The following is a 23,835-nucleotide window of genomic DNA, read 5'->3' on the forward strand; positions in this document are numbered from 1 at the left end:
GCTTAACTGTGTAATCCCCATAGGAAATAAAAAATTTGAAATTTGGACACCAGAAACTTGACGACGTAGTCTAAAATGTGCCGGTACTTTATCCTTGATACAGAAGTCAGCATGCAGTGAAAGTTAGATTTCATAAAATAAAATCGCCTTTGTGTAAAATGGATCGCCGTGGTGAAAAATGATGCATTACATGCCTTTTTTGTACAGTAAGTCATTGTAAGGCATTGTCAATGATGGTCGCAGAAAAGTGCAGTTTTTTAAAAACAGACATTTGCCCATAACTTCGCTAATTTTTGACCTACAGACATGGTTAACCCCTCATTTTTTAAGTTAAATAATCACCTTTTTAAACAAAATAATTTCCATGTGAAATACCCTACTTGAAAATTTTGTGAACATACCTAGCATTGTTTTGTGAAACGAGTTGTACCTGCCCATTTCTATAGAAAAGAATGATTGCAATTAATAATGGTCCCTACAGCAACCTGTTGAAGCTTATTCAACCGGCACTAATAGATATACTTTCAGTACATTATATCGATGGAATGGAGACAGTAAATTGTTCGTTAAGTATCAAATCGCCATGGTGACTGGATGCAACCAATCAAGGAGGATATTGTAGCATAAGGGTAGGGATAAAATTGTGCTGCAGCGGCGCAGAAACAACACTTCTGATACCGGCAGTCCTAATCATTACAATTGGGAAGCAATAGTTGGCCGTTACAAGTCTTACTTTTTTCGAGGAGTGAAGAAACTAGAAACCATCAACTCATAATGGTAAGTGGCTGATATTATTTCTAGAAGTTGTTGAAAGCTGAATATACAGCAGATTTCTACTTTTAGTTCTACTTGATATTCTTCAATTTATAAAAAATAAGACTCTGGTCATATACATAATTGCATCATCCGACCATCATCATTTTCTTTACCATGGTCCGACTATAGTTGAATGAACAATGCAGGCCTGTAAGATCTCCTCCTTGTAGCGGACTAAAAAATTTACTTTTTCAGCATTTTTTGCAAAATCTTGATTTCCGCAATTTAAAACATTGAACGTCCCTCTGCGTTTTGTATAAATGTATGAAAGAGACTAAATTGCTGTTGCATGCATCGTAAGTGTATGAGGCTGTATGATACCCAAACACGGTGACATTCACAGGGGACAAAGATGTATTCAGAATGGCTTAAAGCAAAAACACCATTTGGTTTAAAAAAACCTACAGTGGAAGTGAGAGTTGCTAAATTGTGATCACAACTGAGAGATAAATTCTGCCACTCACACTCCTGACAATGTATGGTCACACAGTACAGTGCAGTTGGTTGTTTGTACTAACTATAGTCCGACCATGGTAACTTTGGTGCTAACGATGCTAATTAGCATCATTGGGGAATGATGGTACGAGTAGATCAGGGTTCGGTTTTTGTCGGCAAAAACCTGTTTTTGCCATTACCGGTGGCAAAAACTGGCAAAAAACAGTTTTTGCCTGGTTTAATGTGGTTTAAAATGGCAAAAACTCGCATATAGTCACTCAAATATTAAAAAATAACACAGAAAGCTCATAAACAGCAGCACACAACTTTTAATGAATCATTCAACATAATTTTTGTCTCATCAAGTCCTTAAAATAAAAAAAGTTTTGAATCTGATATGCCACATTTCGGTTAAATGCATAGAGCAATGACAATGCATGCCTTTAATTTCTTAATATGTTACTTATAATTACAAAATCTGGCCTTGTTAAAATAATTTTTGTAACTGAAAAGGGCATTTCGTGATCCACAGCCTCATCCCCCACTTTTCTCAAAAAAAGTTGAGATTTTTATATCACTGGAAACCTTTATGTACAAAATATTTCTTGCAGATTAATTCGCTTAGCAAAGATATTGTGAATTTGAATTTCGCTTCTGGTGCACCAGAACGAAATTACAATGCATTGTCTATGGAGCAGTGTAATACACATAATCATGCATCACTCGCGAACGCAAAATCGGAATCAACTGAAATTTTGGGAATAGGTTTTTTGTGGATATCTAATGAAAAATGACATAAATAGAGGATGCTAGGATCACAAAATACTCCTTTAAATAATTTGTTTTGAGATGAAACAACTGAACTATAAATCACTTTTTTCGTTTTTGCCGGCAAAAACTGGCAAAAATTGTTTTTGCCAAGCGGTTAAAACCATGTTTTTGCCAAGCAGTTAAAACCATGTTTTTTTTCACCTGCGGCAAAAACCTGCGAACCCTGACTCTGACTATGGTCACTTGCAATTACACGCGACTCCTACCATGGTTGGACCATCTTTACTTGGTAAAAACATGCATGTCTGACTGGGGGTCTTAAGTTTAACATTACGGACACCATTGAGGAGCCCAATTTTTAAGCTTCCAAAAAGAGCGCCCAATACCTGAATACTGGATATTTGGGCAGATTTACTCAATTTCAGAACCCAAATCACCCAATTGGGCGGAAAAGCACTTGACTTACAAACTCTGGTACTTAATTGGAAGTTACCAACCGATCAATAAATGGTCACAGAACCCTTTGTAATTGCAATTGGGAGCTTCAGAGACTCAAAACCTTTTAAATCTGCTAAATTGAAAGGAAATAATCAAACTACTGCCGTGACTTGGCTCTTGCAAAGTAGCCTAATTTTAGGCAAGTAGCGGCACATTTTTTTGAGTAGTGGCATGTGATCGCCAAGTAGCCCAATTGTGCGCTGCATCGGCATCACTGTGTCTTATTTGAATATTCTTATCCATATAACGTATGTATGGAAAATCCAATAGAAATTGCACTTGAGGTTTTTGAGTCGCAGAGAATTTCAGGCATGAGAATTTTCAGTTTTAAAACTGAATTCAGTTTAATTCAATTCATTTAATTTCAGCCTGTTTTGGTACTTTTTGCCAGTTTCACACACATTTTCAGTTGTTTTTTAGGAAAGTGCAGTCTCATACCTGGAATTTTTGTATTGTCAAGCACAATGAAATACATACAAAATTGAATACCTGAGTGGAAGAAGGGCCCAACTCCATCAAAACTGTTTTTGAGATATTAAGAAAAAACTGAATATTTGGAAAAGTTTTATAGACAGAATGTTTTCATTTTCAGGGGACCTTTAATACATGAACATACAGTATTACATACATTCGAAATCATATATGATGTTTCCACGGCAACGGTACAGGTCTTAATACTGAGCTGGAGTTGGGCCCTTCTTCCACTAATATACTGCAAGTGCCAGTTCCGTAAGCAGATGTGTTATAAAAAGCTACAGAAATTAGGAAATTATCCATTAATTGCACAAGTAGAAGCATATTAATATGTTAGCAAGAAAGTTTATTGTAGTGAAAAGCAAATTTCATGGATGAACAAAATTCCTCTTTAACCCAATATTTGTGGAAGAAGGGCCCAACTCCATGGAGTTGGGCCTTTCTTCCATGAAAACCAGGATTAATTATATGTGGAAGACTATTTGGAAAGTGGATTTTGGCTCATCTTTCACACACAAGGAAGAACAGTCTGCTGGCAATAAAATGCTGGGTCTAACTCATTTTTGTAAAAAATTGGAGTTGGGCCCTTCTTCCACTCATGTATTCAATTAAATATTACATTTTGTCTTATCTCAAAATGCACCCTATACATAACAACTGAATTTATTTGATGTTGTCACGGTTAATGATCTCGTCATTGCTTAATGGAGGATCTGAAAAATTAATGTGTATTGCCACGCACAATTATTTCCTGTAAAGGAATATTGATCTTTCTTTCCTCTCCTGAATAATTAATAAAAATGGTAAATTGCTTGCCGTTGCCATAGAAATTAATTTCTTTTACTAAAAGTTTAATTATTTGCATCGGAAAACAGTAGCAACAGGTCTGAGACAGAAACGGCAAATGAAATCATTAAGTGGGTACTACACCCCTGGCCAATTTTGTGCTTATTTATGCATTTTTCTCAAAAATTATAGCACATTGGTGACAAGTAAGATATGCATATTATAGGGGCAAGGACTACAACTACTGTACTGAAAATTCAGCAACTCAAAGCAAGTAGTTATTGATTTATTGATCAAATATTGGTTTTCCCTCATTTTTGACTGTAACTCCACAACTGTTGTCTGTGCTGAAATAAATTTCCAGTGCAGTAGTCTTTGCCCTTGTAATATACATATCTTACTTGTCCCCAATATGCTATAATTTTTAAGAAAAATGCAAAAATAGGCACAAAATTGGGCAGGAGTGTAGTACCCCCTTAAGCGAGAATGAAATGCATTGTGGGTAATGTCACAGGAAAAATAAACTTGTACAGTATTCAATGGTGTTGAACTTTTCACTTTGTGAAAATGATTTTAACTTGTTTTGCACATTGTTTGGTCTTGATTTTGTCACAGCTCTTGATTTATATTAAGCAAAGTATTGGTTAGACTCGCCACTGTCATAACTGAAAAGTACTACGATCACAATCATTCCCGACTAGTGTGGGAAATTGGATTGTGTATCTCACCAGAATAATCCTCAATGCACTTTGTTTCTGAATTATCAAAGTCGCTTATTATTCACCCTTTGCACAGATCCGCCATCTTTCTACCAAAACATGGTTCTCCATGCAGACACATGCGCAACAGTGCTTTTTTGTTTTTGGCGCTTTTCTAGCAATGTGTCAGAAGGGTTTTGTATGTGGTAATTAAAGCCATATTATAACATTTCCATACAAAATAGATTAGCATTTCTTTGCCATAAAATGTTAGGTTTTATTGTCAGATATATCCCCTTTTAGTTTTGAGCCGAATAACTACGGCAAAGCAAATAAAATTGGAATTTACTACCAGCGCATGTCCTACTACCACTCCTTCGGTCATGTTATGGTACGACCCTTTGTTGTGTAGATCACCGTCCCATACGCCGTGCGTAATGCATACTGTGTGTTATGAACATCGTGTATGCGTCGACTAATAATTCCATCGTAATAATAAAACACCGGTTCCGGCGTTTTATTCAATATCTCGGATTTTGACAAAACTACACCACCTAGAGTCTTGATTTTTGCAGTGTATATTGGTTTAATAAAGTACAATATAATCGTGTAAAAAATGAATTTTAAAAAATCAGTGAGGGCGTCCTCCTCAGCAAATGTTATAATATGGCTTTAAAGTGTGTGCATGAAAGGCGTATTACATGCGCACACAACAAACTCTTTGTGGTAGCACCTTGTTTTGAGATGACTGTGCAAAGGGTCAATACATGTAGCTTATAGGGACTTAAATTTCTGGAAGTTTTACTATAGTATCAAAAGTCCAACAGCCCTCAGAATAACCAAAGGCACCAATGGTATTGTGTTGGTGCCCTGTCTTCAAGCAAGTCAAAAGCATTTGTCTAGGTGCCCTTGATAAATTCCTTTGGATTAGCTGCCCTGTTTAAATTCTTAATTAGCAGGCTGATGTCCAGTCATGCAGTAATATTGTAACTCTGAATGTTTGTGTGATTTTATATAAATAGTAACAATTCAAAATAATAATGTTTTTTTCCCAACAGCGGGAAGTCATCTCAGTCCACGTTGGCCAAGCCGGTGTCCAGATGGGCAATGCATGCTGGGAGTTGTACTGTTTGGAGCATGGTATCCAGCCTGATGGTCAGATGCCTAGTGATAAGACCCTTGGAGGAGGCGATGATTCCTTCAATACTTTCTTCAGCGAAACTGGAGCAGGAAAACACGTCCCAAGAGCAGTGTTTGTAGATCTGGAGCCTACTGTCATCGGTGAGAACATTAATTATATTTCTGTTTCAGTCCATATAGATAAGTGGACCTCAATGTTAATCAACAAAGGCAAGGGACTGGTATATCGATATGCTTGAATGAACCCCATGCAACCACTACACTGTTCAATAGCCTTATTGTGATGTGGCGGGAGTTTTAAAAACACGAGCCCTGAACAAAATATAATGCGCGCACATACTGCCAGGCAAATAACAATGGAAATTGAGATTATGCGTGCGCATACTGCCAGGCATGGATGTCAGAAGTTAACTCGTAGAAAAGTTAAATTTAATGGAAACACAAAAACAGAGCGCAAAATGCAAGGGGCTTGGGGCGATTTGTACCCAAATTTCACAAAATAGCCTCCCATAAGGAATATTTGTCAGTGACAAAAGGCACATGCAAAGACTACTTTTTACAGAATCAGTTATGGGCTATTCCATTTGAAATCCACACCCCCCTTTGGAAGACATGACCTTGATCTTCTACACATGGGATGTGAATTTCAATTAGGGTTACCTTAACTGATGATTCCATTTGAAATCTACACTCCTTGTGTGGGAGATTAAGGTCATGTCTTCCATAAGGGGTGTATAGATTTCAACTGGAAGAGCCCGATAGCTTTCGTCATAGACCACTTGACATCACTGTTTATCAACAAAGGCGAAGAACTCGTCTATCAATAGTCTGAACGAGCAGCTACACTATTCAATGGCTTTCTTGTACTATATGAAATGTGGCGGGCGATTTAAAATGCATGTGCCCTTAGCAAACTACGATGCGTACGCACACTGCAGGGCAAAGAACAATCGAAATTGCCATAATGTGCGCGCATACTGACGTCACATGCCAAGTGGTCTATAAAAAACAGTTTTTGGAACCCTGAACGAAATGTATCATCTTGAAGTTGAAATGGGAAAAAAATAATGAAACATAAAAAATATTAAGGGATGAGGTTAAAGGTTGGCAGATCAGATCAACTTTGCATAGAATGCATCATTTGTACATTGTTTACAATTCTCTCTCCATCATCCAGATGAGGTGCGTACCGGTACCTATCGTCAGCTTTTCCACCCGGAACAGCTGATTTCTGGCAAGGAAGATGCTGCTAATAATTATGCACGTGGACATTACACCATTGGTAAAGAATGGATTGACCGTGTCGTGGACAAAATTCGCAAACTGGTGAGTGAAAAACGGGAATATGTGTGACGTGTCATGTCAAAATCAGACACTTTTGAGCAGATTATAAATTTTGAGGTTTTTACATATTTTGCTCCATAATGCCATTTTCCCCAATGAAATCGGACATTCCTAAGCGAGGATAATGAGTTGGTAAGTTATGGTATTATAAAATTGGATATTGAGATATTGGCCTTTAAAAATATTATTGACAATGTTGAGAGTAGGAATTACCTTGAAAAATGTCTCAAAAAATACAAGATGCCAGTTATATTCCGGTCTGAAACTATCAGACAATATTTTTAACATTAATAACATAACAAATTGGCAACAAACCCAAATTGTGAAAAAATCACCCCGGGCAGATTTTTGGCTATTTCTCCATTTACGATCCTGCTCAAAAGTGTCTGCTTTTGACATGACATGTCACATATCATTGTTGGGCAGGAAAAACCTCCTGTGTCAGTGGTCCCTGAATATGTTTAAAGCAAAACTTGTAGTTGTTTGAAAAAGGTCCTTCCAGATATCATTCATAACGACCAGACTGGTTTTCTGGCAGGTATATATAGTGGGAAATTATTTGTTTGCCGCATGATGTAATTGATTATCTTAATACAAATTAGTAATAAGTTACCTGATCTTACCTCCATTATTTTAATTTTGGTGAGGATTTAATTAATTGGGTTAAGATTTTTTATACTGATATATCCTCTTGTGTTCATGCTTCGTGCTGGTCATGCTTCTTGCTTCTTCAATCTGCTTTGCGGGGTCCATGAAAGTTTTGTTTTAAACATGTTCAAGGGCAAAATGTTGATTCAAGTTGGGAATGACTTCAAAACCCAGCCGCCAGATGACTGCCGAGGCCCTGGCAGAACTAGTGCTTTAACCATGTTCTATTATTCCAAACAATATAAACCTGGCTCAATCATTCTGTTCTGGTAGTGTGCCATCAGTCTTTCAGTGGTTTGGTTTTGAAACCATTGGTTACATGCTTCAATTTTTTCCGTTATATCAGGCACAAGAATTTTCAGGTGTAAACCTCAATTCAGGTTTTTATTGTTGCCCAAATTTACACAATTTATTTCTTTATAGCCCATTTTAGGGTTGTATTTTGGCCAATTTCACTCTTGTTTTTCTGTTTTTTTAAAGAAAAGTTCATCCTCATGCCTGTTGTAATATGCATAGTGCAGGCTAAGTGGTTAGTTAACTATATATTTTGCTGTCAAGAGATGATTTGAAGGTCATAAATTCATATCAAAATGATCTTTATTTTTGTTTGACCTTTCAGGGTGAGCAGTGCACAGGTCTGCAAGGATTCTTGATATTCCACAGTTTTGGTGGTGGCACTGGTTCTGGTTTTACATCTCTCCTTATGGAACGTCTCTCTGTCGATTATGGCAAAAAATCCAAGCTGGAATTCTCCATCTACCCAGCGCCGCAGGTCTCAACTTCAGTTGTGGAGCCATACAACTCCATCCTGACCACTCATACCACTTTGGAGCACAGTGATTGTTCGTTCATGGTCGACAACGAGGCAATCTACGACATCTGCCGCCGTAACCTGGACATTGACCGCCCAACTTACACCAACCTTAACCGCCTGATTGGTCAGATTGTTTCATCTATTACGGCTTCTCTACGTTTTGATGGGGCCCTCAATGTCGACTTGACAGAATTCCAGACCAACTTGGTGCCCTACCCACGTATTCATTTCCCTCTGGCCACATACGCCCCTGTCATCTCTGCAGAGAAGGCCTACCATGAACAGCTGACTGTTGCTGAAGTCACCAATGCCTGTTTCGAGCCAGCCAACCAGATGGTAAAATGTGATCCCCGTCATGGCAAGTACATGGCCTGTTGTCTGCTGTTCCGTGGTGACGTTGTCCCCAAAGATGTCAATTCAGCTATCGCTAGCATCAAGACCAAGCGTACCATTCAATTTGTCGACTGGTGTCCAACTGGCTTCAAAGTAGGTATCAACTACCAGCCACCAACCGTTGTACCTGGTGGTGATCTGGCTAAAGTCCAACGTGCCCTCTGCATGTTGAGCAACACAACTGCCATTGCCGAAGCCTGGGCTCGTCTGGATCACAAGTTTGATTTAATGTACGCCAAGCGTGCTTTTGTTCATTGGTACGTCGGTGAGGGTATGGAAGAGGGGGAGTTCTCCGAGGCTCGTGAAGATTTGGCTGCACTTGAGAAGGATTATGAAGAAGTTGGTGTCGACTCTGCTGAAGGTGAAGATGATGAACAGGGTCAAGAATATTAGATTCAGAATATCTATTGGGCTGTTCCATTTGAAAAAGTTGGTGTTGACTCTGCTGATGAAGATCAGGAGCAGGAAGGGGAAGAGTATTAAAATGGAACAAAATTGGTGTTAATGGGTTTTTTTCTGTTTCATATCATGTGATCTACTATTTAAATGCTACTGATCTCAGTTTAGTAAAATATTATTAGCAGTATATTACAGCAGGCTTAAGAAATAAAGCAAGTTTTTTTAAAAATCCTAAATGCTTATGATCAAATCAGTAGTAACAATATAAAAGTTGGAACTAGTTAGGCTTATTCAGTGATCCCAGCGAAAGTGTAAAAATATTAAAAATTTGGCAAAAACAAGGAAAACAGCAATATTGACAAAGTTGAAGCCCTATTCAAATACATGTAGTTAATTTCTGTACTTAAGGCGATATAATACCCCGATTTTCATCAGTACCCCTCTTCTTTTTTTTCTTGCAAATTTATTAAGTACATATATATGTTTATCACCTCATGTCCTTAACTTATAAAATATATCTACATATAAAGTGACTTTCAACGATTTTAGTAAGTCATTTTAACCCTATATATTTTTTGTTTACTGTAACCTAGTAACTCAGATCTGTGTTTCATAACAAACCATAATTTATTCTTTTGAAAATGTTCAAGTAGGGTACATGAATAGAATACATTAAATCCTTTGTTATACTCTCTATAGAAAATCTATAGTGGTGCATGCAAAATACCTACCATGATATAACACTGAATAAATTAAATAAACACTTATACAATGGATGCATAGTCATTAGTTGTTAGGAGAAGAAAAGGCTATTAGGTCACCGTATGTCAGGTTATAGGTCAATTGGTTCAGGTCAAATTTAAGCATCAATTTTGAATACACATGTGAGAGTCTGTGATATCATATGAGGCATAATTTTGATATTCTGTCTTTAACTGGATATATATCGAGAAGTGCATGGTGGATATACTAATATACCTTGGGATGTAAATGGTGAGTACAATTTAGAATGCCTAGTTGAGACGGATTTCACAAATAAATATAAAATAGTTACCAAAATCACAAAAGGTAAGCTTACGGAAAACTACCCAATATGGTTGTATAGGTGACAAGAAATACAATTTTTTCATCATTGCTGTAGTATGGTTGTTGTAACCTGTTACCTATGGCTTAATTAAGTTTCAGTGCAATAATGTCGCAAGTTAAAAATACAAAATATAGCTCAACATTGAAAATAGAAGCATTTTAACCAGTTCCTTTTTTGATAGTTGTGGAGCACCAAGTTCATGAAGTCATAAAAGAAATCAGGAACCACTTATTCCCATTTTACATATCAACTTTATTTCCCTAATGTGTTAGCAACACATATCCAAAATTTTAACGAAATCCGTTGATAGTAAGCTTTCCAAAATGAAGTGAATTTAAATCATCAGTGATGTACCTCCTTTTGGCTTCTATCTGTAAAAGCATGTAAGCTACATTGATACCGATACCACCAATAAAACGAGAAGATTTGCCCTTCATTTTGCATACCACTTTGTCCAATTTTTTTTGTAATTTCTTCACAAAATGCAAAAAATGCAAAAAAAATCAATGGGTGTAGTACCCCTTAAGGGCTGGGGTATGAGCGTTTGGACAGTATTTATTTTGGGACATTAGAGCACATCAGACATATCAAATTGCATTCTGAATACGAAGAATGTCATTCTGATATCAAATAATTTTGTTTTTTGAAATTACACTTAATTTAATACACATTTTATGGCAAATCATTAAAATTGATATTTTTGATATTTAACAGTACTCAAGTAAACTTTATAAATCTGATGATTTATACTTAACGTATATGTAGGTGGGATGAAATGCGACGATCAATTGACAATTTTGACCTTTCGTATTGAAGATATGGATTTTTTTCCCCAAAACATCAACAAAAAAAAGGTCTTTTTGGGAAAAAAATCTATATCTTCAATATGAAAGGTCAAAATTTTCAATTGACCGTCGGCTTTTCCTCCTGCTACATACACTTTAAGAATATATCATTAGATTTATATAATTTACTTCGAGGACTGTTATATATCAAAATTTGAAAAATATCAAATTTTTATAATTTGTCATAAAATTGGTATTATATTGTGATTTTCAAAAATGAAAATTATTTGAGATCAGAAAGACATGCTTCGTATTCAGAATGCAATTTGATAGGTCTGAGGTGCTCTCATGTCCCTCAAAAAATACTGTCGAAACGCAATAAACGCTCATTTTAGATCCCTTAAGTAGAGAAATAATTACAAATTCATCTAAAATGTTTGATTTTGTCTTTAATACACGGCTTTCAGCACTAACAAAGGTGCCAATATCTGAATTTCAGTGATTTTTACGAGCAAATTGTTGATTAGGTCTTAAGGAAAACATAGGTTTCAGTAAACGTTGTTGGGTTAATTTCAGATGTGAGAAAATAATGTGGAAATTATTTTTCTTTGGCATTTAAACATGAAAATATACAATAATATTTACCAAACATGGTAAAGTTGCTCCCAAAACCTAATTGCGCATCCTTCAGGCAACGAAAAAAGAAAACACTGTTCTACAAGCGGAGGGAGCCTTGAAGTCCGGCAGAGTGGTTTTTTAAAATACATGTACAGTCCCATTGCAGTTCATTATTTAGAATATAGGCCTCGTGTTAATGTTGGTATTACTCTGATTTGTGTATGAAGTTGGATAAGAATTGTCAATTAATCACTTTCATCACTTTATAAGTTAAGATGAATTACAGAACCAAATAATAATATTAAAAAAAAAATATTTTGGAAGTTTGGGTTGATATAGGAAAAATGTTTTTTGTCAGTTTTTAACAATTTGTGTCAGTTAAGTCTGGAGAACAGGGTTTCTCTTTTACATTGACGTAGCTCTTGATTAGAGCCCTCGCAGTACCTTAGAAGATCCAGTGATCCCTGAGTAACATAAACCCAAGCAAGTGACTAGTGTAAGGCCAGTCCCTGCCTGGTTAGACCATTCTGTAAAAAAGTAATACCTTGCAAGCTACCCTATCACTAGGCAAGCTACATAAGTCACCAACAAGTAGGACCACTATGCAGTATTCACTGACAACCCACAGATATTGGTCTACCTCACCCACCAACCGCAAAAGTCCACTAACCTAGGCGAAGCCGGTGTTTACTATAGTGTAATATGGCATGGTTTTTCATTTTTTCTTTCAATTGGACGGAAAATAGGTCAGCTTTGGAGCAAAGCTAACCCTTACTATGAATAAGCTAGCCACTATGGTCCATATGCACAAAGCTACGTTAATGTAGAGGGAATTTTTGTTTTTTTCATAAAATTATTTACTATTAAAGAAATGCCTTAACTAATTTAAAAGCTCAAACAGCTTTAGATTTTCACAAATGTATGAAGTGATTAAATGATTAATAATGGCTATTTTCTTTTATTTAGATGATTATAACACAGTAAAATATGAGTGCCTGCTACAAGTTCGTCATTTGGTTAATATTAATATTTTAAGTTGCATCTACTGCACTTTTAGACTTCTTGTTCAAGTGTGTGAAGAACTTTAAAAAGCAATAATCAGAGCAAAGTATCTAAGAATGTAATATACTGGGCAATTCCAGTCAAAATCCACACTCCCCCTGTGGAGGATTATACAAATCTACCACAGAGAGAGTATTCGACTTTCAAATGGAATGAACATGTCAGGCAGCTTCATTTGAATCTCATGCACCCTCTGAGAAATATTCAACCTGAATCTTCCACAAAGGGAGGGCAAATGTCAAGTAGAGTTGGTTAATGTGCTGATTCCATTTGAAGTTCATACTCCCCCCATGGAAGGTATTTCCAAAATCTTCCACCCATTGTTTGTATTGTTTGTTTTGCTAGGAATGTTGCCTTAATTGAAAGATACTAACAGAAATTTTAATATAACATATTAGATAGGTGTCCAGTGTCCATGGTTACAACAAGGTGACTGGCAGGCTAGTGGCAAGGGAAAAAGTAAGCAGGCTCTCAGGCTGTATGAGCCCACCGGTTACCATGATATAGCTCCCATCTTATTTAACATGACCGGGACCTAATTTTAAGCTGAAATGCTCTCCTGGTAAAAAGGCTCAATATTTTCGTATTTTTGTGCCAGATTACATACATATAGCATTGCGTGCCAACTCTAGGTTGGTTGCAAGTAGTTTGTACTTCATACAGAACCCATTTCAACAAAAGTAGAGCTCTGTTCGAACCCTGTTATTTTGTCCCTTGGCTGGCGGGCTAGCTTACTGATTGGTTGACTGACTAACTAGTGAATTATAAGTAACTGACATAAATAATGTGATTTATTTATTAGCAGCTAATTGGCTATTTTTTTTTGGTGAATTTTCTAAATTAAAATAGATTGTAACATATGAAGCTATTGTTAAAAGAAGTTATGTCATATATGAAGTTATGTCATATCAAAGAAAAACATAATTTTCTTGTAAATAAAATAACCATAGAAATATAATTGTAATGGAATGCTAAGAAACAGAGCCAGGAACCAAATAGGAATTGAATAAAATGAGAGTACCATTTTTATATTCAACATTCTTAAAACTAGCTATTGTAATTTACTGAGAAAGTGCAATAAATATTTAAAACTTTTGGACAACTGTACGTGACTTGTAGTGGTGTAAAAAATTACTGAATGTATATAAAATTATTCCTGTTAGGTGACTTATGAAAAAAAGACAAGCAAAAAACAAACATAAGCAGTCTTACTCGCAGTGCTTTTCAGGGAGCATGAGCTATTACAAGTAATTTCAAACAAAAATGTTACGCTCTGTGCACAATATGAAAAATATAGCGTGTGTCGTTATGGTTACGTGGTGATCAATTGGGGACTACTGGTCATAAATGCAGCTACAAGCGTGACGACATGTCATTATACCAGTCGCCTTAACCATCGCAGTTGGGTAGCAACGTGAAGTCTCCGTTCGAGCATCGGCAATTTTAGTTTTTGTGCATCAGGTTTGCAGAGAAGCATCAAACAAAAGACATCAAAATGGTAAGTGTTGGTAGTTTTGATTATTTTACCATTCTGTTATTGCTTTTGGTGGTGTTTTGAATCGTGCGCAGTATAGAGCTCACCCTGAGTGTCCTTAAATAGAGAAAGTTAAGATGTGGTGCAAGAAAATGGCACATTCCAATGAAATTGTATTTTTGTCAAATGTTGCCAATTTGTTTTGAAAAAACTTCACATTTGGTGCTTTAATATTTGGGAGCGAGTGAAACGCTGATGCAGTTATAGCTGTGTGTATAAAGAATATTTTGGTTTTTTTTAAACCAGAATAATAAAGTGATCATTTTCAAGAAACAATTCAACTAATTTTGTAGGTAATTTTGGTAATCATTCATGGTAACACGTACATTTAAAAGGCCTTGTGCGAGTAAGTTATTGATGCATGTTGAATATTGGTTTAGCTCTCATGTGTTGAAATTGGGCTATTCCAGTTAAAATGTATACGCCCCCTGTGAAAGACATGACCTAAATCTCAATTTCAAACGGAGTTACTTAAATTGGCGACTCCCATTTGAAATGTGCACCCCCTATGTGTGAGATTAAGGTCATGTCTTCCATAGGGGGTGTATGGAAGTAAGCCGGAATAGCCAGCTCAGGGTACGCAAATGTTAAATCATGCATCTGTTAAGTTGCAAATTTTGATAAATTGATAATTAATTGGAAATAAATCTTTTGTGTGAGAATGTCAATTCATGTCAAATATTAATGGTTGCTGTAACCAGAGAGATGTCAATAATAAGTCCCTGCTGCAAATGATCAATAGATGCCGGTGAAACTCTCATAGCTGCGATGTGCCAGCACTCGGTATTTTAACCATTCATTATGACCACAATGGCCTCATCCCAATGACATAGTTCAGTAACCTCAATTAAACACTTTTGTTGCAAAATTTGATCTCAAGTTGCATAGTATGAGTTTTTGTACCCAAATGTTCAAAGGTCCTTCAATGAATGTACAAATGTATTGGGGTTAAAGAACTGTGTCCTAATGGAGAATGTTGTGGATCCTAGTGATTAATGCATGAGAACAGAGTTGCCACACTGAATGTGTGGTTTGCACTCTGTCAATGATCTTATTTCTCACCATAACAGACGACCAAATCGAAATGTGCAGTCCTGAACACACATGCTTTCAAAAACTACTTTCTTGGCCAAGTAAAAGTTAGCTATAAAACACTTTTAGTACTTAGGCTCAAAAACCTATTAAAGATAATTAAAAACTACAAAATGGAATGAAAAGAACATAAGGGCTACTGTACCAAAGAATAGCTGGTCTATTTTGAAAGTAGCCAAATTATGCGGCATAATCGCCTTGCAGCAACCTTAGCATTGGAATCTTAAGCACACATGCTTTCAAAAATTACTTTCTTGGCCAAGTAATAGTTAGCTATAAAACACTTTTAGTACTTAGGCTCAAAAACCTATTAAAGATAATTAAAAACTACAAAATGGAATGAAAAGAACATAAGGGCTACTGTACCAAAGAATAGCTGGTCTATTTTGAAAGTAGCCAAATTATGCGGCATAATCGCCTTGCAGCAACCTTAGCATTGGAATCTTAAGCACACTTGAAATAAGTCTGCTTTGGAAACAACATCTAATAGAGCAAATTAGAGAAGGCTGCCTTTTGCAAATCTACCTTATTATCAGTGCCAGTTACAAAGCAGGTGTGTATTTTCCTACTATGGTAATAAGAAATTTGCACCGAGCAGCTGTAAGATGTGTTTAAACCTGTTGCTAGAGCATGGTTTGATTTCTGCATTATTGATTAATTAGATTCAGTGATCTGTGAAGGAACTGTAGCGTAGAGACAATAGCGCATTATGAAAAATATTGTATGCTCTTAGAATTGATTAATAATGCACTGTTGTCATGGCAAAGTAGCACTGTTTATGGTTTGTGTTTGTGAGGTTGCTTTACCAGGGACCAATAAGGTGCTATTCCAGTTGAATCCTTACACCCCCTATGGAAGACATGACCTTAATCTTCCATAAAGGGAGTGCGAATTTTGAATGGGGTTATGGGACTCTATATGATATCTACACCCCCTGTGTAAGAGATGTTGTAAGATATGGGTTGTATAGATTGATACTGGAATAGCACAATTGCAGCTTTTAAATTTCATTTAAACCTCTGCAGAAAATTATATTAAAGGGGCATTTTGTGATCCACAGCCTCATCCCCCCACTTTTCCCCAAAAAAGTTGAGATTTTGACACCACTGGATACCTCTGGCTACAGAATGTATATGTACAAAATATTTCTTGCAGATTAAATAGTTTAGCAAAAATATCGCCAAATTTGAATTTCGTTCTGGTGCACCAGAACGAAATTACAACACATTGTCTATGGAGCAGTGTAATACACATAATCATGCATAACTCGCAAACGCAAAATCGGAATCAACTGAAATTTTGGAAATAAGCTTTTTTCGTGGATATCTACTGAAAAATGTCATAAAAAGAGGATGCTAAGATCACGAAATCCTCCTTTAATACAAAGTGAGAAACAATTATTATACAATTATTTTTGTGGTATTATATTTTCTCTAATTTTAGTGTGTTTTTTGTGTACTAATGTTTATTAATCTATGAGAAAAGTGCATTGAAATGAGTACAAACATGCCTAGTATTCATGTGCTGGTTCTCAGAACTCTCAATTAGGCCTTAAAAAAATTGTTTGTCTGGCGTAACATAAAAAACATTAGGGTAGGTCGGTCGGCAATTTTATTATTATTATTATTTTTTAACACACACATTCTAAGCTGTAAATTGCATGATGATAAAGGCTTTGAAACTTTTCATTTTTTTAAATTTTTATTTTTTTAATTCTTTTAATATTTTTTGCAAAAAAAAAAAAAAAGCCTAGGGCCAGGGCCTATTTTTAGGGTCGGTTGGGTTGCGCCAATCAAACAATTTGTTTTAGGCCTTACGAAGCCACTGAACATGGACATACATGCTGTAGCTTTTAAATAACTGCAATCAAATGCACAGAAGATATCTTACACTTCCCACAATGCATTTCTTCCCTGTACTGATTTGCTATTCATTGCAACATGGGTCGATAGTGACAAAAATTCATCCAGATTGAGGTAATTGGGGTATTTTTATCACTGTCAACCCATGTTGCACTGAATATGGTAAATCAGTACCAGGAAGAAATGCATTGTGGGAAGTGGAAGATATCTCCTGGATTCAAATGGTTCAGGTTGAGTGAATTTTTGTTTTTGTGTTTTAATTACCATGTGAGTCATTCAATTTTGTTATATTGTAAAAAGAAAACCTTGCATGATGACTAACATTTATTAATCAATTAAAATTTATATTACTGTTTTTATTATTATTTTTTTTTGTTAATTTCTAAATGTGTACAAGCACATCCCTCTCAGATAAAATGGATAGGGTTGAGTAGTTCTGCTGATGTCAAGAACAACACTATATTATAATTTTGATATCGTCATAAAATTGTATTAATTTTAACAAACTAAATGCAATGGAAAAAATTATCAAATAATGCTCTGTATTTTCTCTGAGAGCTGATCCAAAGAAGAATACATTTTTTGCAGTGACATTACAGTCAGGGGGCCCCTAGTCAGAGCTCTTACACTCCCATGCCCCCAGTAAAAACCCAAAATTATGATAATTTCCACTGTTTCCTCTCTCCTATGCTCCGCCGAATAAAAACATTTCTGTTGCCACCGATGGACATGAGTATGATGAATGTCCCCTTAACTTTGTGCAACCATACAGTTTATTTACAGGCATGCAAATGTTCATCTTAAACCTGAAATAAGGTTTTTTTTGTCAAGTTTTCGCTCATTCTTGTTATTTTCTCAAATGCTATGCCCTTTGTAGCCAATCCAAGCACTTTCCAGGGTTTTTCACACTTTTCAAGTTTGCCAGGAGGGTTCATTCTCTTACCCACATTTAGTACACAGTATAGGGGCCATGCAGCCAAAAGTGCTCTTATTTAACAATTTCGTAGGACAGGTGTTTCAAATGGACAAATCATATATCAATGTTCAGAAGAAGAGTCTGGAGAATCTTTTCTGCCATGTTACCAAATTTGTAACCCGCACGTTCTATTCCCTTTCCATGGCAAAGGTCACACTATTTAAGGATCTTTTGATGCATAAGTCATTTTTTGCTAAGGTCTGTCAATATATCAATAATAATCAATGAATCGACTATACAATAATATCGATATCGTCAATATCACATTCTGGAGAAAATTGATATATCCAAGTTGCCGATACCGAAATAAAAGTATCGAAAATTCAGAAAATTGAGCAATTGTCCTATGTCATGTGATGATATCATACTACTGGGGTTCCAAGGAGAAAGGCATTCCATGCCAGCAACGAATAAAAAAACTGAGGATGAACTAATAGTAGATGGTTATCATGTATGGACTATGGATGAATGTTGACAAATAAAATTGGGAGGAAAATCTATTTATCATTTTTTATCGATATTGAGTGGCCAATATATCAATTTTTTAAAGATCCCGACATCGACAGGCCTTATCATTGCAGTTCTCAGAATTGCAATTAGCGGCAATAGTATATTAACCATAAACTTGTTTGTACCTTTTTCTCCATCAGCGTGAAGTCATCTCAGTTCACGTCGGGCAAGCAGGTGTGCAGATGGGCAATGCATGCTGGGAGTTGTACTGTTTGGAGCATGGTATCCAGCCTGATGGTCAGATGCCCAATGATAAGACCCTTGGAGGAGGTGATGACTCCTTCAATACTTTCTTCAATGAGACAGGTGCTGGCAAGCATGTACCACGTGTTGTGTTTGTTGATCTTGAGCCTAGTGTTATAGGTATGTTTGACCTCAGTGAACATTTTATCTATATACAGTCTAGTATTGTCAAGCTTTTGTCAGGAATAGCTCTGACTTTTTCTGGACAAAGTACCTGGTCCTGTGTCATAAACTGGGGTAGCTTTGTGTTACATAGTCTCATTTGAAACGGTTCATCCTTTTGAGCATTTTGACACGGTTTTTTTTAATGAAAATCTGTTAAAAATTAGAGAATGCGGGCAAAAAACGCTGCAGTGTGTGTGTGTGTGTGGGGGGGGGGTATTGGGCCCTTTTATTTCCACATATACAATAATTCTAAGCAAGTATTAGTCTTTTAAATGACCTTATGTATTTAGTTACTTAGTTTCAAGGTCTGGGAGTTCATTTAGACATTTTTTTACTAGATTCAAATTTTTAATGGGGGTTTTAGATCAAATTTCCAATATGATTCCCTCCCCTAATCCGCCCTCCCCCTAATCCACAACCACCCTTGGCACATTTCATTTCAAATGTTGTCAAAAAATAATTACAAATTATTTTAAAACAGCATCTTACATGAGTAAGATAGAACAAATTAGCTTCAATTTAAGACCTAAATGAATCTTCTAAGTGAAGGAATACTCAAGAGACAGTGTTTTGAAATCCATGCTGCACATCAAAATGTAACAAACCCACCTTTTTGGGTACCCCAGTTTATGATGTAGGACCACCTAAGAATGAGACATGTAGGCTGCCCCTTGCGTGCTGATGGCTCTGAAAAGAGCTGTCCACTGAAGACTGTCCCTTGTCAACAGAGAACAAGCAGATCTCGCCTTTTTGCTTTGAAAAGAGCCGTTCACTGAAGACTGCCCCTTAGAGAATAGAGAATAAGCATACCGTGCCTATCTGCTAATGTAAAAGGTTTGGTGGCTCTGAAAAGAGCTATTCACTGAAGACTGTCCCTTGTCAACAGGTTTGGTGGCTCTGAAAAGAGCCGTTCACTGAAGAACAGCTCTTTTCAGTGGATTTGTTTGTATGCAACCATACATAATAAGTATGATTCACCCATAACATGTCATATTGTGGTTTCTGTAGATGAGGTCCGCACCGGTACCTACCGTCAACTTTTCCACCCAGAACAACTGATTTCCGGTAAAGAGGATGCCGCCAACAACTACGCCCGTGGTCACTACACAGTGGGCAAAGAGAAGATTGATATTGTGATGGATAGGCTGAGAAAACTTGTGAGTAGGAAAGGTTTATTACTGCCTTATCCGACCTACTTTGTGCCCCATTGTCATTTTGATACATCAGCATCAAAATGATACAATAGAAGTTACAAATCTGAATTTCCATGCATAAATATAAATTCAGTGTACTACCCGAAGTCAAAATCATCATGATTATAATCTTAAACTGAGAGGTTTAGAAAGTACTCTCTTCAGACATTTGATGCACAATGGCTAAGGAAAATACTGTGCAATCCAAAAATGATTGGTCTAGATGCTTGTCTTCAAAGTGGCATAAAAGTTGATAGAAATCTGCCGAGGATACAAGCTTGGCGTAGACGGGGCCGAGGTATAAACAGGGGTGTGAAATCTCCTCTATTTTGAGCATATTTCAGTGCTTTTCCTCTTTTTTCCTCTTTTGAACAAAGTTCCTCTTTTTTCAATAGAGGTCACTCGCACCCCTGTATAAACACTACCCACTTACATGTCGGTTGTTGCCGAGTTGGTCTGGTTTCTTTTCATAGCTGCCAAGTCCTTTTGCTTATTTCCCTCTAGTACAATGTAATTCATATGATGATCAATATTGATCAGTGCTGTTGTGTAATACTTTTATCTTTGATTTTGTTTCAGGCTGATCAGTGCTCAGGTCTTCAAGGATTTTTAATTTTCCACAGCTTCGGTGGCGGTACTGGATCTGGTTTCACCTCACTGCTCATGGAACGTGTCTCTGTCGACTACGGCAAAAAATCCAAGCTGGAGTTTGCCGTCTACCCAGCTCCTCAGATTTCATCCGCTGTCGTCGAGCCATACAACTCAATCCTCACCACCCACACCACCTTGGAACATTCTGACTGTTCTTTTATGGTTGACAACGAAGCCATTTACGACATCTGCAAGTCAAATTTGGAGATCAGCCGTCCAACATATACAAATCTGAATCGTTTGATTGGTCAGATTGTTTCTTCAATCACAGCTTCTTTACGGTTTGATGGTGCGTTAAATGTTGATTTGACGGAGTTTCAGACTAACCTGGTACCGTATCCACGTATCCATTTCCCTCTTGCGACTTACGCACCGATCATTTCCGCAGAGAAAGCTTATCATGAGCAGCTCACAGTGTCTGAAATTACCAATGCTGTCTTTGAGCCAGCCAACCAGATGGTCAAGTGTGATCCTCGTCATGGCAAGTACATGGCGTGCTGTCTGCTGTACCGTGGTGACGTCGTTCCAAAGGATGTCAATTCGGCTATCGCTAGCATCAAGACCAAGCGTACCATCCAATTCGTTGACTGGTGTCCAACTGGTTTCAAAGTAGGCATCAACTACCAGCCACCAACTGTCGTACCTGGTGGTGATCTGGCTAAAGTCCAACGTGCCATCTGCATGTTGAGCAACACCACTGCCATCGCCGAAGCCTGGGCTCGTCTGGATCACAAGTTTGATCTGATGTATGCCAAGCGTGCATTTGTCCATTGGTACGTCGGTGAGGGTATGGAAGAGGGCGAGTTCTCTGAGGCTCGTGAAGATTTGGCTGCCCTTGAGAAGGATTATGAAGAAGTTGGTGTTGACTCTGCTGAAGCTGAAGGTGAAGATGATGAACAGGGTGAATATTAGATTCAGCATATCTAGTGGGCTGTTCCTGTTGAAAACCACACCCCACTGTGGAAGATTTTGGAATTTCAACCAAGTTCATCAGTTTAAATTATCCAGATCTAAACATTTTCATTTGGGGGAAAGTTCCAAACAAATTTGTCTAATTTTAGGACAAATTTTGTAAAATTCAACCTGTTTTTATAAATGTCAACAATTTTCAGCTGGGATTTCATATAAAACCTAAAAGCGATTTCCAGCTTGATAGACCTTAACTCTCTTCACGCGGGTGTCGACTGCAGACGACATGTTTCAAATTTTTTTAAAAAAAAAAAATTTCAGAAATGTAAATTGTCATGACCATATTTGGAATCAGCATGAAAAATGCATTAAAATGAGTACAAACAAGCCTAGTATTGGTTCAGTAGTTCTTAAGATAGCTCTTGATATTTTGAGAAAATATTTCAAAACAATAAGGTACAACTAAATTTGTGGCAGTGAAATCTTCCACAGGGGGTGAGTGTATTTTAAATGGAACAGCCCATTTTGCATCTACTCGTAGATCTGTAGAAGTAACCTCGGCAGAGACAAAGCAGATAGAACAAATCTAAAAATAGGAACAAACAAAAAATTGCTTGATACCATTGTACAATTTGTATATTATCAAAGACACAGATAAAAAGAATTTATCACGTCCGATGTCACTGTCAATTACGATCCTTGATTGGTTTACGCAGGTTAATAGCGTGTAAAAGGAAGGCCGATTTATCTGGTGCCGATCGGAGAAAAGGAATAGCAGAAAATGGCGAAAAATTACGTAGTTTTACAAGGCAAAAAGCAACTTTTCTAGGCATTGTTGACATGGTGCCTTCGCGAAAGAAAGTTTCCTACTATAAAGACCTAACTTTTGAGAGGGTTTGTATGTTTGAAAGTGCAAAATTAACAATAAGGCGCCCGGTTATACCACCGCATTCAGCAAGTCATCGTCACGACACTTGTAAACAAACTGTACTCGAGTTTGATTGACAGATGACGTCGGGCGCGATAAATTCTTTTTATCTCTGTATTTGATAATAATGTGTCACATCTAAAGTTGAAAGTAACGCCATGTTGGATTTTGCAGTGGCAGATTTGAATCAGTGCGTCCACATAGTTGTGTCACCAGCATATGGATGAACACCACCTTACTTCATGTGTGTATATGATAAGGTTAGTGTGTGCAATTCAAATCCATTGTTAACTCTCAAATTGAGATGAGACAAACTTAATTTATGTTGTAATTGGAACTAGATATAAATTTTATGCCAATTAAAAATGCTTGAGTTCTTGAACTTATTGATATTATTTGGGTAATCTTACCAAATAAGCCCAATCGGCATTGGAAGTTTGCAATGCATTGTGGGATACTTTTTGCAGTTTTGGGGTACTTTGTCCTTTGACCTATCGGGAAAATTCAGAAAAATTGGGGTTTTGTGCGTACAAAATATAATGTAAAACGTGTTACTAGAATAAAAACAAACCCAAAAATTTGGTTCTTGTATAAATTGATTATTTTATTATTTATAATGATAATATTATTACAATAATAAATTAATTATTAATGATTACAGCAATTTTCCCGATAATTTTGTCAGAGGTCAAGTATCCCAAAAAAGTTACAATGGCGATTGGGCTTATTAGACGATTATGATTCCCTTTTGTCACAGAGTATGTAGGTGGCACAAAAAAAGGAATTTAAAGATTATAGAACCATTTAAAACATAGTATATCATTATCAAAAACAGGTTTTTAAAAATGTTATTATAAATCATTGCTTTGTGAAAGTAATGAAAATGTGTTGTAACCTATAGTTTGACATTTACACATTTCTGGCAACATTTGCGTGCCTTTTGGAAAATGCTACAAAATATTTGTGTTTGCTGGGTTTGTACATGTACATCACTTGTATTATGC

General features: G+C 36.6%; 3 protein-coding genes across 4 annotated transcripts in view; all 3 read left to right on the top strand.

Annotated features, from left to right (window-relative positions):
• LOC140157245 (peptidyl-prolyl cis-trans isomerase-like 4) overlaps nt 1–23,835 on the top strand; it is an 84,642-nt gene that overhangs the window by 37,592 nt on the left and 23,215 nt on the right. The window lies entirely within an intron of this gene.
• LOC140157243 (tubulin alpha-1A chain-like) lies at nt 527–9,619 on the top strand. 2 transcript variants are annotated; one of them, XM_072180368.1, is made up of 4 exons: nt 527–777; nt 5,537–5,759; nt 6,796–6,944; nt 8,230–9,619. In XM_072180368.1, exons 1-4 carry the CDS (start codon nt 775–777, stop codon nt 9,208–9,210), a joined length of 1,356 nt encoding a protein of 451 aa, XP_072036469.1. In that variant the 5' UTR covers nt 527–774; the 3' UTR covers nt 9,211–9,619. The 2 variants fall into 2 exon arrangements, with proteins under 2 accessions (XP_072036469.1, XP_072036468.1); XM_072180367.1 differs by lacking the exon at nt 527–777 and having other exon boundaries at nt 5,519–5,759.
• LOC140157244 (tubulin alpha-1 chain-like) lies at nt 14,156–23,079 on the top strand. The gene is made up of 4 exons (XM_072180369.1): nt 14,156–14,266; nt 18,883–19,105; nt 20,159–20,307; nt 20,923–23,079. Exons 1-4 carry the CDS (start codon nt 14,264–14,266, stop codon nt 21,904–21,906), a joined length of 1,359 nt encoding a protein of 452 aa, XP_072036470.1. The 5' UTR covers nt 14,156–14,263; the 3' UTR covers nt 21,907–23,079.

The sequence above is a fragment of the Amphiura filiformis genome, chromosome 7 (assembly GCF_039555335.1).
Source record: "Amphiura filiformis chromosome 7, Afil_fr2py, whole genome shotgun sequence".
NCBI classification, from domain to species: Eukaryota; Metazoa; Echinodermata; class Ophiuroidea; order Amphilepidida; family Amphiuridae; genus Amphiura; species Amphiura filiformis.

What these genes read in the sequence shown, in the direction of transcription:
- LOC140157243 (XM_072180367.1), top strand. Translation starts at nt 5,519, where the DNA reads ATGTTTTTTTCCCAACAGCGGGAAGTCATCTCAGTCCACGTTGGCCAA. An exon ending in TCTGGAGCCTACTGTCATCG is followed by an intron (nt 5,760 to 6,795) that starts GTGAGAACATTA and finishes TCCATCATCCAG; the next exon opens with ATGAGGTGCGTACCGGTACC. An exon ending in TGGACAAAATTCGCAAACTG is followed by an intron (nt 6,945 to 8,229) that starts GTGAGTGAAAAA and finishes TTGACCTTTCAG; the next exon opens with GGTGAGCAGTGCACAGGTCT.
- LOC140157244 (XM_072180369.1), top strand. An exon ending in TCTTGAGCCTAGTGTTATAG is followed by an intron (nt 19,106 to 20,158) that starts GTATGTTTGACC and finishes TGGTTTCTGTAG; the next exon opens with ATGAGGTCCGCACCGGTACC. An exon ending in TGGATAGGCTGAGAAAACTT is followed by an intron (nt 20,308 to 20,922) that starts GTGAGTAGGAAA and finishes ATTTTGTTTCAG; the next exon opens with GCTGATCAGTGCTCAGGTCT.